The sequence below is a fragment of the Bison bison genome, unplaced genomic scaffold (assembly GCF_000754665.1).
Source record: "Bison bison bison isolate TAMUID 2011002044 unplaced genomic scaffold, Bison_UMD1.0 scf7180017864363, whole genome shotgun sequence".
Lineage (NCBI taxonomy): Eukaryota > Metazoa > Chordata > Mammalia > Artiodactyla > Bovidae > Bison > Bison bison.
The window spans coordinates 721,211-736,720 of NW_011494935.1; the positions used below are offsets into that span (position 1 = coordinate 721,211).

The window sequence follows — 15,510 nt, forward strand, 5'->3', positions numbered from 1 at the left end:
TTTTAATCCTCCCACATCTCGGCTTCCCAGCCTTCTCCCTCTCAATTCTCAACCTGGCCTCTTGGAGTTTTGCAGTTTCTCTACAGTGTGTTAGTAAACTCAGATGCCAGCAGGGGGCGCCTTTCACCTTAAATGGAAAAGTCTGGCACACCCACTGCAGAGCCATAAGTACCCATCCTCTAGCCCAGTCCCTTAGGTGTCAGGCATGACTAATCCCCCGTCACATAGCAACGGAGAGCCGAGAAAGCTGCTTTCAGCCTAGTTGTTCAGGCTCCCTCGGGCTTGCTGTACATTTGACAAAAGGAGCAAAGTAAGCCAGCGTGCAGGAAACTATTGGGTTGGCCAGAATGTTCATGCTAGTTTTTCCGTTACATTGTATGGAAAAACCCAAATGAACTTTTTGGCCACCCCAATATTATATGGACTGGAATGTTTAGAATCAGCCTGTCAACCTGCCTATAGGGCACTGTCAGCAAAAACGTGTTCTTTTTGTTAATGAAATCACCGATGAGATTCCTTGGGAATCTTTGTTGTAGTTTCCTTGGGGAAAGGGGTGAAGGGTTTCACATTCCTTTACCATCTAGTGAGTATGCATCAAGTGCCCGCAGTGTTTGCCAGGGCCTGGGGATGCAACAGCAGCACCACTCAGTCTTTCTCGAGGATCTAAGTGCATACATGCTGGTAGATCCCAGCTCAGATCCTATCTCCGCAGCTGTGTCTGACCTCTCTGTGTCTCCAGCTCCTCATCTGTAGAATAAGGGTATCATATAGAATTTGACTCATAAGATGGTGAGAATTAAGGATAATGTCTTCTAAATCCCTAAGCATAGACTCTGGCCCATGGACTATGGGCTTCATGAGGACTCAAGAAGTGGCCACCACAATAATAAACAAGAGTCCTCTGCATGTCTTCACAGAAATCACATTTCTGATTGAGATTAGTTCTACGGGTCCTTCTTTGTGACAACACATGGGTTTTTGAAATGGAATATGTCACTACAGGGGGTGTGGGTGTGCACATATCCACATCTGCTTTTTTTTTTTTTTTTGGTTTTTTGGAACGTTTCCAATGGATGTGACTGGCTTCTGTCTCTGCCTCTTCTCATGCTAGGTAATGGGTTTTGGTCTGTACCTGATGGATGGGAATGTCAGTAACATTTACAAATTGGATGCCAAGAAGAGAATCAACCTCAGCAAAATTGATAAGTTCTTTAAGGTCAGCACCTGGGTCTGGGGCTGGGCAGTGAGCCAGGGGGTGGTCTCTCTGGGGAAAGGAATGAAATTAGGCAGCAAAGTGTGGTGCTTATTGATTAAACTATGGCTCGAAGGATCCCAAGAGGAGGAGGAGGATAGATACAGGGGCCCTAGCTGCCTTGGGTGGAGGAATCCACGCTATTGAAGGTGTGTGCCTCAGTCTCAGAACATAGCCAGAAGGCCTTGCAATGCTTTCCACACACTGCTTTTACACTTGTCTGAAACCCCTTGCCATCTAAAGAAAGACGTGTGTCCCAGAAGACAGAGCCTGCTTTAATTTTCAGTATAAATCAGAGCTCACAATTACAGGATTCACGTTCACAAGCTCACAGACTCTCCTGGCCCACCAGAGGCCTACTCCGCTCCCTACCTCTGGGCAGAATGCCTTATGGGGTCCAGCCTGCTCTCAGTCCATTCCAGTGCCTCAGAGACTTCATCTTGTGGTCCAAAATCTTTAACAACAAACCTTGAGGTCTGCCTTTGAGGTTTTTGCAAAGGGATTTTCTACTTTGGAAGTCAGTTCCATATTGTCAGTGTGTCCTAGCATCAGGCACTTCAGGTATGGAGTAGAGCCTCTGAGATCAGACATGGGAAAACCAAGCTTAAATTAAAAGTGGATCCCTTTGAAGATGTGGCTGGGCCTGGGTCTCACTGACTCTTGGAGGTTAGTGGGGAAGTAAGTCACCCAAGGGGCTTCACAGATGGTGTTAGTGGCAAAGAACTAGCCTGCCAATGCAGGAGACAAGAGACGCTGGTTTAATCCTTGGACAGGGAAGATCCCCTGGAGGAGGGCATAGCAACCCACTCCAGTATTGCTGCCTGGAGAATCCCATGGACAGAGAAGCCTGGTGAGCCACACTCCATGGGGTCACAAAGAGTCAGACACGACTAAGTGACTTAGCACGCATGCACAAGTCACCAAAAGCATCCTAAGGCTTGGCTTGGCTTCTTTTTGAAGCCAGAACTTTCATTTTTCTCTAGGACTACCCAAAATGAAAACTGGGCTTATCTTGGGGGAACTAGTAAAGTCCACCCCTGCTTAAATCCACATAAATGAGATGGGGGTGGAATTGAAGACCACAGTCTCACCTCACACAGACCTGGGTTTTAGTCTCTCTCTTCCACTACATAACTGGGTGATGTTGGGAAAGTCACAGAGCTTCTCTGAAACTGAGCTCTCTAACCTGAAAAATAGGAATGCTAAGGGTGTCTACTTTATGGGGTTCCCTTGAGGATTCAATGAACGACATAGGTGTCAGAACCCTGGGTTATAATTCTGGCCCCTTGGCTTCTAGCTGGTCTGACTTTGTGAAAAAAATCACTCTAGCTGAGTTGTCAAAGCTTCAATTTGTCCATCTTGTTAAATGGGAATAATAGTAGTACTGATCTCACTCAGCTATTCTATGGAGTGAGATAACTGTTTTCTGTTTTGCTTAATAGACTATTTTTTAAGAGCAGTTTTAGGCTCACAGCAAAATTGAGCAGAATGAAGAGACATTTCCCATATAACTCCTATCCCTACTCATACCCAACCTCCCCCATTATCACAACTCACCAGCAGAGAGGGACATCTGTTTTAGTCCATAAATCTGCACTGTTGACACATCATTATCACCCAGATCCCAGAGGGTACAGTAGGGATAACTCATGGCATTGTGCATCCTGTAAGTTTTGACAAATGCATAATGACTATATCTACCATTGTTGTACTTTGTTGCTCGGTTGTGTCTGACTCTTTGTGACCCCATGGACTATAGCCCACCCGGCTCCACTATCCTTGGGATTCTCCAGGCAGGAATACTGGAGTGGGTTGCCATGCCCTCCTCCAGGGGGTCTTCCCAACCCAGGGATGGAACCCAGGTCTCCTGTGTCTCCTGCATTGGCAGGCGGTTTCTTTACTGCTGAGCCACCAGGGAAGCCCCTCTATCTACCATTGTGGTCTCATACAGAATAGTTTCACTGCCCTAAAAGTCCTCTGCTTTTGAAGGACTTAGCACTGTAGTGCCTCATGAATCAGAAGCAGACAGTGAATACCAGCCTCCCCACCATTAGTCCTCCTCTTCGGATGGGAGTCGTCTGCCCTCTGGTGTTGGGTGTTCAAGGTTTCAATTCACCTTGTGGAGTTTCTCAAAAAGGTCACTCCCAGCCAGTGGAATTCAGGCCCTCACATCTGGTCCAGAGTTTGAAACAGCGAGGAGCCTTTAATCCAAGGAAAATTAGAGCAGATAAGACCCTGCCCTGGGAGGCAGGCCATCTGGCTCTCGTTCTTCATCTGTTCTGCCTGCTGGGTAACCTTGGACAAGTCTCTTTGCCTCTCTGGGCTCAGATGCTGGAACATAGAGATGGTTGGAGGCAGAGGAGGACCTGTAGGCTGGCTAAGGCTCTTTGTGGTTCCAGGGTCACATGGTAGCAACATCGGAGTCAGAACTAGGGGTCAGCCCGGAGGCACACATGGAGGCCTGGCTCTCCCAGTGGAAGGCAATGCCGGTCCCTCCCTCCGTGTCTCACAAGCTGTGTTTGCTTCCTTTGCAGCAGCTGCAGGTGGTGCCCCTTTTCGGCGACATGCAGATAGAGCTGGCCAGATACATTAAGACCAGTGCTCACTATGAAGAGAACAAGTCCAAGTGAGTGCCTGCCGTAATGTCTCTCGGCTCCCGCAAGGACGCCCAGCCCGGGCAGGGGGCCGAGGGGCCATTTCAGCCCCTCCCCTCTCCCCAGACCCTGGGCAGGTGGAGTCTGTCCATCACTGGCTCCTGACAGAGGGGAGCAGCGGATGGTGATCTGAGCCCTTTTGCACTCAGCCTTTGCTGCCAGGGTTCAAAAGCGCTCAGAGCACAGCCCCGCCCCTTCTCTGTCCCCGTGGTGGCCCATGCCACCTGCAGGGGGACAGCAGGAGTCCTCCTGCCCCCCAGCAAGGGGAGGAGTGCTGGCCCTCAGTGGTCAGATGGAGCGAGGTGGCCTTCTTCATCTCGCTGGTTCTCTCCTCAGGTCTTGTGTCCATGCAGTAAGTATGCCGTGCAGGGTATAGTACCAACAGTTCCAGCTGTGAAGTGGGTCGATGGCCTCCTCCAAGGTTGTTTTATAAACCACCCTCTAGGTCATCTGTGCTAAGATCTGGGGTATCAGCACCTCATGGAAGTTTGGGGAACACTGGGCTACAGGCTTGGCTACCCCTTTGATCTCTGGCCTTGTTAAGGAGGCTTCTTCTGCCTACATTTCCACCAGAGGGGAACAAACCATGTTTTCATCAGGGATGAGGGAATTAAGGCCTTAAAAATACGTAAATGCAGAGTCCTTGAACTCCACCACCTTTGAACCACTGCAGATGAGTCTCACCAGGGAGAGCTTCGTAACCCAGTGGCTGCTGGTATGTGAGGAGGTCTTCCAGGAAAAGCATGGAGTCCCAAATGTTGGACTTATTTCCTGTGTGAATTCTTAGCCACCTGAAGGTGGTTGGAGTGGTGATGTGCTCAGGGTGGGGGGTCAGGGGCTTGAGTGATGTGTCCCCAACCCACACAGGGAACTCAGGATAAAGGTTGTGTCGAAGTATAGGCATGAGGAAGTGTCAGCATTCTCAGTATTCTCTAGAGCGCCCCTTCAGAGCTCCTTCTGAAATAGTAAATTCTCCCTAAATGTATATCTGCCTCGCTTGGTGCCCATGCTTAGTCTGTCCACCTGGTCACCCGGCACCAGATGGCAGAAGACAGTGACCGGGGTTGTCTTTTGTTCTGTTGGCAAAGGAGAATGCAGACTCCCATTCACTGATTTCTTCCCCAATTTAAGATGTTTTCTCAAAGATCTCTTTTTTAAAAATTGAGGGAAGTGTTGAGGAGAAAGAAGAGAGAAAGAGGGAGAAGATCAGGGCAAGAGAGAGCAGTGCCTCTCAGGATGGCTGCGGCTTCCTCTTGGTGAAGAGCTTCCCTGTTCCCCGCTCGCTGTTGCGAAACAGATACAACCCCGTTAGGTTTTTCCAGTCCCGCCCATAGGCCTTTGTCAATGGCAGCTTCACCCACAGGACACAGTGCTGCCAGAGTCAGTTGACAGATCTGGGAGGTCACCCACCTTGCTTTTTCTTAGCTTGGGTTCCAGCCCTTTGTAGCCCTAGAGAGGCTGCAAGTCCCTCCCCGCTCATGTGACTGGTAAGTACTGTGGACACCCGTTACCTGGGAAAGTGTGATTGGGCCTTAGAAGAGGCCAGCCCCAGGTAGGAGAAGGAAAGTCTTTTCCATGCAGCCTGCAGTCCCTACGGTGGAATTTAGCAGGCACTGTTGCTGGTGGGTAGGACACCTCTTGGTTGTTCCCAGTGGAGCCAGTCACGTTAGCTGAGCACCAAGACTAACTAGTGGATGGAAGGAGCCTGCCCCTCCCAGGGCCAGGACCCACTCCGACCCCCTGATTTTCTGCCCAGGTGGACATGCACCCAGAGCAGCATCAGCCCCCAGTACAATATCTGTGAGCAGATGGTTCAGATCCGTGATGACCACATCCGCTTCATCTCGGAACTCGCTCGTTACAGCAACAGTGAGGTGAGCTTGCTCTGGCTGGTGGGATGGAGGCCTGTGTGGGACTAGGGTGAGAAGGGGTGAGAACCTCCAGAAAAGAAATGATCCTGGGGATCCTGGGGAGTGGATGAGTGAGGGAATACATTTGGATGCAGGAGGGCAGAATGGCCAAGAGCCAGACAGAGCTGGGATTGATTCTGGTTCTGCTTCTGACCTTCACAAGTTATTCCGCATCCCTGAGCCTCAGTTTCCTCATCTGCAAAATGGAGCTAATAGTATCCAGAAAGGTTCATTGAGAGGATTAAACACTATGATGTATGGAAAATGCATTGCACCTATCAGGTAGTAACAGCCCAGTAATTGTTAGTCTGTACATGATCTAAACATCTCCACCCTAGGTGGCAAGAGAAACAAAGTTCTGTACAATCATGCTCATAGTACCATCTAAATATTTTAAAACAATTGTAAAAATCATTGTAATAAGCCAGTAAATACAATTAGGAACAGAAGAAGGTCATAAAAATCTCCTGTGATTGCTCTAATTACATTTTTACTGCCACTGGATTTTCCTTTTCTTCTTTGTTTAAATAGGGATACACAATTAGTGCACAAACCTCAGAAAAAATACAGATAGACAAAAGAAGGGAAAATCAGTCATGTAAAATTCTACCATCCAGAAGCCACTATTATTAACATTTGGAGGTATATATATATTATCCTTTGTGGCTTCCCTGATAGCTCAGTTGGTAAAGAATCCTTCTGCAATGCAGGAGACCACGGTCCAATTCCTGGGTCAGAAAGATCTTCTGGAGAAGGGATAGGCTACCCACTCCAGTGTTCTTGGGCTTCCCTTGTGGCTCAGCTGGTAAAGAATCCACCTGCAATGTGAGAGACCTGGGTTCAATCCCTGGATTGGGAAGATCCCCTGGAGAAGGGAAAGGCTACCCACTCCAGTATTCTGGCTAGAGAATTCCATGGACTGTATAGTCCATGGGGTCGCAAAGAGTTGGACCTGACTGAGCAACTTTCACTTTCACTTTCATATATCCTTCTAGAGCTCTTTCTATGCAGACCTTGTAATGAATATATATGTTGATTTAATAAGCACAGGTCTCCTGATTTCAATCCCTGTTTTACCTTTTGAAGTTCCAGGATGACTTTGCACTACTCCATTTGTGCTCACTGCCTCCACCATGTGGCTAGGAGCTGTAATTACTCTTTCCAAAACCCAAAGTAGGGAAATGTCTGATCAAAAGTGGGCAACACATCTGAAATGAGAGCAAATGCAAGCAGTATGGTCATTAGATGAGTGGCCCACATTCTTAGCAGGGCTCCTGGTGGACATGGATCAGGGTCAAGCCCAAACCTTTGGCTTTCTTAACTGTATAGGCCAATGAATTGAGCATAAGCTAAGCTATGGGAATAATTTAAGTGCCAGGAAAGTGAAAGTGAAGTCGCTTAGTCGTGCCGACTCTTTGCGACCCCATGAACTGTAGCCTACCAGGCTCCTCTGTCCATGGGATTTTCCAGGCAAGAGTACTGGAGTGGATTGCCATTTCTTTCTCCAGGGGATCTTCCCGACCCAGGGATTGAAGCTGGGTCTCCTGCATTGTAGACAGACGCTTTACCGTCTGAGCCACCAGGGAAGTAGGTGCCAGGGACCCCATTCAATTCTTGTCCAGTTTTGGTGTGATCTAAGAATGAGTCAGGCTCAGAGGTATTTTTAAAATTATACACATTATGCGTGTATATATACAGATAATTCTTGGTATTCACAACAGTTATGTTTTATAAAGTGGCCATCAACACTGAATCAGCAAATAATCACTCCTCCAGAAAATACAGGGTTAGGTTTCTGTGAGCCTCTGGTCACAGTGTTTCTATCAGCTGACTTTTAATATATAGCCTTGTTTTACATGCGTTTCTGTTTAAAGTCACCGTACGTAATATATATTGCTGATTTGTTAACATTAAATCATACCCAACAGCACTATAATTCCTGCCTGAACAAAGTATATCTAAAACACCTATTTTCAGGACTTCCCTGGTGGTACAGTGGCTAAGACTCCACACTCTCAATGCAGAGGGCCTGAATTCAATCCCTGACCAGGGAACTAGATCCCACATACCACAACTAAGAGTTTGCATGCCACAACCAAGACCTGGTGAAGCCAAACAATAAATATTTAAAAAATAAAATACATATTTTCTCCATAAAGCACATCACAGCCTCCTTTTTTATAGAGGCCTAGACAGAGAGTCAGCACTGTGTTTAGGGGCCATTTTAAATAGTGAAATCACCAGTAAAAAGTATAACAAAGTGGAAAACGGGGCATTAAGCAAATCAGGAAAGAGACACTTGTTTACAGTAAGAGCTGAAACAAGAGGGCAGAGAGCTGTGTTGTTCAGCCTCAGCTGGGAACGTGATTCAGATGTTTTTGCCACTCTGCACACATCTGCAAATGACCATGAAAGCACTGCAAGGATTGATCTTGAGGTTGTAAATAAATTTTAGTAAATAGGGAAATTCACAAATTCAGAACCCACAAATAATGAGGACTGGCTCAATATGTATATGTATACGCACGCATATATACACATGTCTGTGCATATGCACATGCATACGTGCATATTATATTTCACTGTGGAATATATTACATGTTCAAATAGATGTTTGTCTTCACCAGTGCTTTTCAGTCAATGAGTCACTTGTAATTGGTTGTGAATTCAACTAAGTGATCTCTAAGTGGCATTTTGGTATGAAACAATGGACAATCAGAGGAGGTCTCAAGTATTAAGCACAAAGTTTCTTTGTGGAAAATGTTATTTCGTGTCTGTATTGAATACCTCAGTCAGTATATAGTATATACTTCCTGCTGAAAATCAGACCCAAAAGTCTGAAAAGCCACTGCTCTGCAATTGACCGGGGTCATTGTGAGTGGGGCTCTGGCATCATACCACCTGAGTTTGAACCCTCAGTCATTTGTGAGCCATGTGACCAACAAGGGACTTGTCTGAGCTTCAGTTTATCAGTCAAGAGGTATAATAATAGCACCTCCCTTGCAGTGTTCTTGGGGGGATTAGTGAAATACAATGGAAAAGTGCCAGGTTCGTTGGCAGTGAAGGTGATGGTCGATGTTCCTTAGGTGGTGACGGGCTCTGGGCTGGACAGCCAGAAGTCAGATGAGGAGTACCGCGAGCTCTTTGACCTGGCCCTGCGGGGCCTGCAGCTCTTATCCAAGTGGAGCGCCCACGTCATGGAGGTGGTAGGTGTCCCAGGAAAGAGGCTCTGCCCCTCCCCAGCCCCCTCCACTCTTACCTCTGATCTCTTTGAATCTGTCTGCCCCTACCTCTCTCCAACACTTTTAAACAGGTTTATTAAGAGAGAATTCACACACCACACCATTCACCAATTTATAAATCCATTAATTTTTAGTATATTTCCAGTGCTATGCAGCTGCAGTCAAATTTAGAACAACCTAACCCTCACCTGGTACATTCACACCCTTTTCCCTGTCTCTACAGCCTTAAGCCGTCTCCTTCTGTCTCTGTAGATTTCCCTATTTTTTTATGTTTCCTATAAATAGAATCCTATCATACATGATTATTTGTGTCAACTGCATGTTATCAAGGTCCATCCATTGTAGCACAGATAAATACTTCATTTCCTTTCTTGACTGAGTGCTGCTCTGTTGTGTGGACTCTCCTGGTTTAGTTGATCCGTTCACCCACTGATGGATGTGGGGTCTCTCCTCTCTCCCCAGTACTCCTGGAAGCTGGTTCACCCCACGGACAAGTTCTGCAACAAGGACTGCCCAGGCACGGCCGAGGAGTACGAGCGAGCCACACGCTACAACTACACCAGTGAAGAGAAGTTCGCCTTCGTCGAGGTGGGTGCTGACTCCCTGTGTCTCCTTGTCCCCCACTCGCTAGGTTGGTGCTCAGTGTCGGCCATGGGGCTTCCTGGAGGGGTACTGGGCTGGGTGGCAGCCCTGGTCCTCATGTGCATGCACCTGCTCGCCCCCTCCCGCCCGAATTCATCTCTGTCCCACGTTGTTATTCAGAAATGGTGAGAAACTCATTGTGGTCTTAAAAAATCCCAAAGAAAGTGTCACTCCATTGGAAACAAAAGACAAGACAGAAACATGGCCAAACCAAATAAGAGAAATGCCCAGACTGATGAGAGGTCAGAGAACTACAGATTAAAGCTAAGATACAGAGTGTTGATCAGTCAGGATGGTACAGATCTAGAAGACTGGCGATGTCCATTGCTGGTTAAAGTGGGGTATTGATCTTCTCAGATACTTTGAGTGGCCAGTATGCATTTTACAGGCTTTCTCTGAGGGCAGCCTGAGCATCTGTATTCAGATTTTTAATGTGCGTATCATTTGCCCAGAAGTTCTTCTGGGGAATATATCTCAGAAATAAGCCAACTGTTATCACCGTATTGTTTATAATGCCATAATATGTGAGACAACTGAAATGTCCTACAATATGGATCAGATAAAGTAAATGAAGGTGCAGCTGTGTCACTAAATATGATGCAGCCACTAAAATGGATGTACTGATATGAAAAGATATGCACAGAATATTGTTAAGTTTAAAAAAAAAAAGATTAAAGAGCAGCAGGTAAAATGATGCCATTTCTGCTTAAATTAATATAGTTTTGCACATTTGCTCAAAATGAAAGGACGTGAGTGTGTATTTATATATACCAAACCATCAACAGTCGTTTCTGGAGACAGGATTCTTGCTTCCTACCTTAGACTATATGATTTGTTTTTTTGTTTGATTACTGAAAGATATTCTATGGGAGTGAAAGGGCACATTCTTACTGAGTTGTGAGTGACAGCTACTGTTTTTGTTGTTTCAACTTTTTGACTATTATGAATAATGCTAATGCATACATTCATGTACAAGTACTTGTGTTGAAATATGTTTCATTTTCTTGGAACTATACCTAGAAGCAGAATTACTGGATCATGTGGTAACTCTTTGTTTAAAAATTTGAGAAAATGCCAAACTGTTTTCCAAAGCAGCTTGATCGTTTTACATTTTCACCAGCAGTATGTGGGAGTTGTAATTTATATTGGGTTTGATCCCTAGATAGGTAAGTCATATCCTTGTCATCACTTACTGTCTTTTTTTAAAAATAAATTTGTACTTTGAACCAAAGAACCTGAACTTTTAAAGAATTTTTTATACTTTTATTTATATATTTATTTTTGGCTGTGCTGAGTCTTCATCAAGGCTTCCCTGATAGCTCAGGTGGTTAAGAATCACCTGCAATGCTGAAGACCCCAGTTTGATTCCTGGGTCAGGAAGATCCCCTGGAGAAGGGACAGGCTATCTACTCCAGCGTTGTTGGGCTTCCCTGGTGGCTTCACCACTGCAGGGGCTTTTCTCTAGTTGCAGCAAGTGAGGGCTGCACTAGTTGTGGTGCACAGACTTCTCATCGCATTGGCTTCTCTGGCTGTGGAGCACGGGCTCTAGGGCAGGAGGGCTCCAGTAGTTGTGGCTCATAGGCTCAGAAGTTGCAGTTCTTAGACTCTCAAGCACAGGCTCAATAGTTTGGGGCACAGGCTTAGTTGCTCCTCGGTATGTGGGATCTTCCCAGACCAGGGATCAAACCTGTGTCTCCTACATTGGCAGGCAGATTCTTTACAACTGAGTTACCAGGGGAGCCCCACTTACTGTCTTTTTTATTTTAGCTATCCTAATTGGTGTGAAGTCATGTCTCATTGTGGTTGTGATTTGCATATCCCTAATAACTAGTGATATTGAGCATCTTTCCGTGTGCTTATTGGCCATCTATATAGCTTCTTTGGAGAACTATTTGTTCAGATTCTTTGCCCATTTTTGTTTGGGTTATTTGTCTTTTTATTTTTGAGACATAGGAGTTTTTATATATTCTGTATCAGAAAAGCCTATTAATCCACCTTGATTTCCAGGAAAACAGAGTCTGTTTTCCAAATTGCAACCAAATATCTGAGCCAAAATGAAAAAGAGGAAAAATAAATTATGTTGCATCTTGTTTTTCAGAAATGATATATTTAAAATTATATCAATATTCAAGCATCAAAAAAAAAAAGAATTTTTATATATTCTGGATACAAGCCCCTTATCAGACATATAATTTGAAAAAAAATTTCCTCAACTCCATGGACTGCCTTTTTATTTTCTAGTTGGAATCCTTTGAAGTAAAAAAGTTTTCTATTTTGATGAAGTTCAATTTATTTTTTCTTTTGTCACTTATGCTTTTTGTGTCAGATTTAAGAAACCATTGCCTAATCCAAGATCTCAAAGATTTACTCCTGTTTTTCTTCTGAGATTTTTATAGGTTCAATTCTTACATTTAGGTCTCTGATTCATTTTGAGTTAATTTTTGTATATTGTGTGAGTAGGGGTCCAAGTTCATTCTTTGCATGTGGATGTCCACTTGTCCAAGCACCAGTTGCTGGAAAGAGTATTCTTTCTCCATTGGATTGTCTTGGTGCCCTTGTCAAAAGTCAATTGACTATAAATGTATGGGATTACTTCTGGGCTTTCAGTTCTCTTCCATTTATGTATATGCCAATTGCTCAGTCATGTGTGACTCTTTTGTGACCCCCATGGACCATAGCCTGCCAGGCTCCTCCATCCATGGGACGCTTCAGGCAAGAGTACTGAAGTGGGTTGCCATTCCTTCTCCCGGGAATCTTCCCGATCCAGGGATTGAACCCAGGTCTCCTGATTGCAGGCAGATTCTTTCCCATCTGAGCTATCAGAGAAGCCCACATATGCCAATACCATACCATTTTGATTAGTATAGCTTTGTAGTAAGTTTTGAAATCAAGAATTGCGAGTCTAACTTTATTCTTACTTTTTTCTCTGTAGAACTTTGTGGTCTCATCTCTTTATCACTATTTTTCTAAAGTTTCACTGTGAAGCATCGTGATGAGGGCCTTTTGTATTCATTGTTTGGGACAATGGCCTATTTAGAGCCATTGCTGTGTGGAAATACATGTTCTATAGATCTGGGAAATTTTCTTGAATTTTAATTTTGGTAATTTCCTCCTCTGTTTTCTCTGTCCTGTCTTTCTGGGGTTTCTATCTGGCAGATGTTGGACACCCAGGATTTAGTGTCTAGTTTTCCTAGCTTTTCTCTCTTATTGCACATTATTTATTTTTGTTCTGCTTTATGAGATATTTCCTTAAATTCAGTTTTCAACTCAGTTAGTATTTTTTATTTTGCCTATATTTTTAATGTTCCAAAGCTCCATCTTGATGTGTGAATGTTCCTTTTTTTTTTTTACTGTATCCTGCTCTTGTGTCATGAATGTGCTATCACTATGAGATCATTGTTTTTTTAATCAGCTTTATTGAGACATAATTTACATTTAATAAACTGCATCCATTTAAAGTGTATAATTCAAAAAGTTTTGACAGTTGTTCACACACCTGTGAAACCACAAACACAGATACAGACTATTTCAATCTCGCTCTAAGACTTCTTATGCCATTTGCAATCCATCCTTCTCTCTGTCCTTGGCCCTAGTCATATTTTTTGTCACCATAGATTTGTTTGCATTTTCTAGAATTTTATATAACTGGAATTATACAGAATGCATTTTGTGTGGGTGGCTTTTATTTACTCAGAGTAATAATTTTGAGATTCATTCACATTGTTTTGTGTATCAGTAGTTTGTGCCTTTTCATTGCTGAGTTTTTTCCGTTGTGTGGCTAGCCTGTAATTTTTGTATCTATTCAACTATTGATAAACATTGGACCATTTTCAGCTTTGGGTCAATGTAACTAAAATTGCTTTAAATATTTGAGTGTAAGTCTTTGTGTCGACATAGGTTTTCATTTCTCTTGAAATGGTTATATTGGAGGCATATGTTTTTAAGAAACTGCTGAACAGTTTCCTGAAGCAAGTGTACCATTTTATATAAAATTTATATAAAATGCAAATATTTTTTCTAATTGGTGACTTTGCATTTTCATTTTCTTAGGATTGCCTTTTATTTTTTTTTTATTTTTTTTTTTTATCCATCCTGAACCCTCCTCCCTCCTCCCTCCCCATACCATCCCTCTGGGTCGTCCCAGTGCACCAGTCCCAAGCATCCAGCATCGTGCATTGAACCTGGACTGGCATCTCGTTTCATACATGACATTTCACATGTTTCAATGCCATTCTCCCAAATCTTGCCACCCTCTCCCTCTCCCACAGAGTCCATAAGCCTGTTCTATACATCAGTGTCTCTTTTGCTGTCTCGTATACAGGGTTATCGTTACCACGTATACAGGGTTATCGTTTAAAAGGATTGCCTTTTAAAGAGCAACTGTCTTTAATTTTGACAAAGCCCAACTTACCTATCATTCCGTGGTTTGTAATTTTTTTGTGTTCCAGCCAAGAAATCTCTGCCTAGCCCAGAGTTGCAAAGATTTTCCCTTGGCTCTAACAGATCTGCACACTCTTCTGTATTTGGAATTATTCTGAAACATCTTCATTATCTTGTCCTTCCTTTGCCTCTATTCTCTAGTTTCATTGCCAGTAAGAAGCCTAGATTCTTTTATGACCTCACAGTCCTTTAGAACTTCTCTCTCATTATTTCTGCACTATAAAGGTTCTCTTCAGCAAAACCATCGCTGTTGGTTCTAGTGTAACTCCTTCCCTTCTGAGCTCTGTTCTCACCATTTCTCCTGCCGCAAATATTCTGTTTCTTCCTTTACACCTTAAAGGAAGATAAAGTCTTAGCATCAAAGCTCATTCATTCATGTATTCATTACGTTTTCAACAGAACTCTCTTGAGGGCCGCTAGGGACCCAAGCCCTGGGATGGGGCTTACACTGTCTGTGGAGCCTCACCCCTGCAGTGCTTACAGTCTGGTGCAGAGGGAGGAAATCAAATACGTCAGGATGGGTGTGGTGAGTGTGGCAGTCATCAGGAGGCTCACTTGGCAAGGCTTTCCCCTTCTGAATTCCGAGCCAATCTAGAAGTTAGCACTTGAGGCTGATGGGGGCCGAAGGCTCAGGTTTGGTGAAGCTGGACTAGAGAACTTTACTCAAGGCCACACCAAGCTTCCTGTTCCTCCCCCATCCTGTGAAACTTCCCACTGAGAAACAGGCAGAGCAGCTGCATAAATATCCATATCCCTTCCTTGGGCTGGGACGGGGATGATTATTGCCAGGACAGGACAGGCACCCAGAGGGGAGGACATGCCCCACAGGCAGATAGACCCCAAGTGAGCGGCAAGGTCACACTGATGATATACACATTACAGTCACCTGACTCTCCACCTCTGCAGACAGATCACTGAGAAGGGGCTAGTGAGGAGGCATCTGGAAGGATAGAGTACTTTGCCCACAAGATTTCTACAGGAATCCTACTTTATGGATTCAAGCAGCAACTGGCCAAATTATTTCAAAAGCAAAGGTTGTGGAAATTCCATAAGAAATGTTATGGTTTAAAAAAAAAAAGAGTTCTATTTGATATTGTCTGTGGATACATGGTATGTGGAGAGGCCTCTAAAAGTCAGAGTGCTGCTCAAAACATGGTCCACAGACTGGCTGCCGATTGTCACTAGTCAGCAGCGAGACTGGGAGCCAGTGCCAGGATAAAAATTCACTGATGGTGAAGCACACGCCGTGTGGCTGACGTCTTCACTTTGTAGCAGGACTTCCTTGAGAGGGGAGCAGACTGCTGACTTCTGTTCTGGTACACATTTCCTCCCATCCATGAGCTGGCACTCTCAGCATTGCTGGCTGGCTT

The 15,510-nt window shown here is 44.5% G+C and overlaps 1 protein-coding gene across 2 annotated transcripts in view; it reads left to right on the top strand.

Moving 5' to 3' along the window:
• The window catches only part of CYFIP2 (cytoplasmic FMR1 interacting protein 2), a 127,529-nt gene that overhangs the window by 30,885 nt on the left and 81,134 nt on the right, over positions 1-15,510 (top strand). For both annotated transcript variants that reach the window (XM_010855284.1, XM_010855283.1), the window contains exons 9-13: positions 1,112-1,216; positions 3,787-3,878; positions 5,663-5,780; positions 8,903-9,022; positions 9,521-9,646. In XM_010855284.1, the coding sequence (XP_010853586.1) occupies positions 1,112-1,216; positions 3,787-3,878; positions 5,663-5,780; positions 8,903-9,022; positions 9,521-9,646 (561 nt within the window). The remainder of the gene's footprint in view (positions 1-1,111; positions 1,217-3,786; positions 3,879-5,662; positions 5,781-8,902; positions 9,023-9,520; positions 9,647-15,510) is intronic.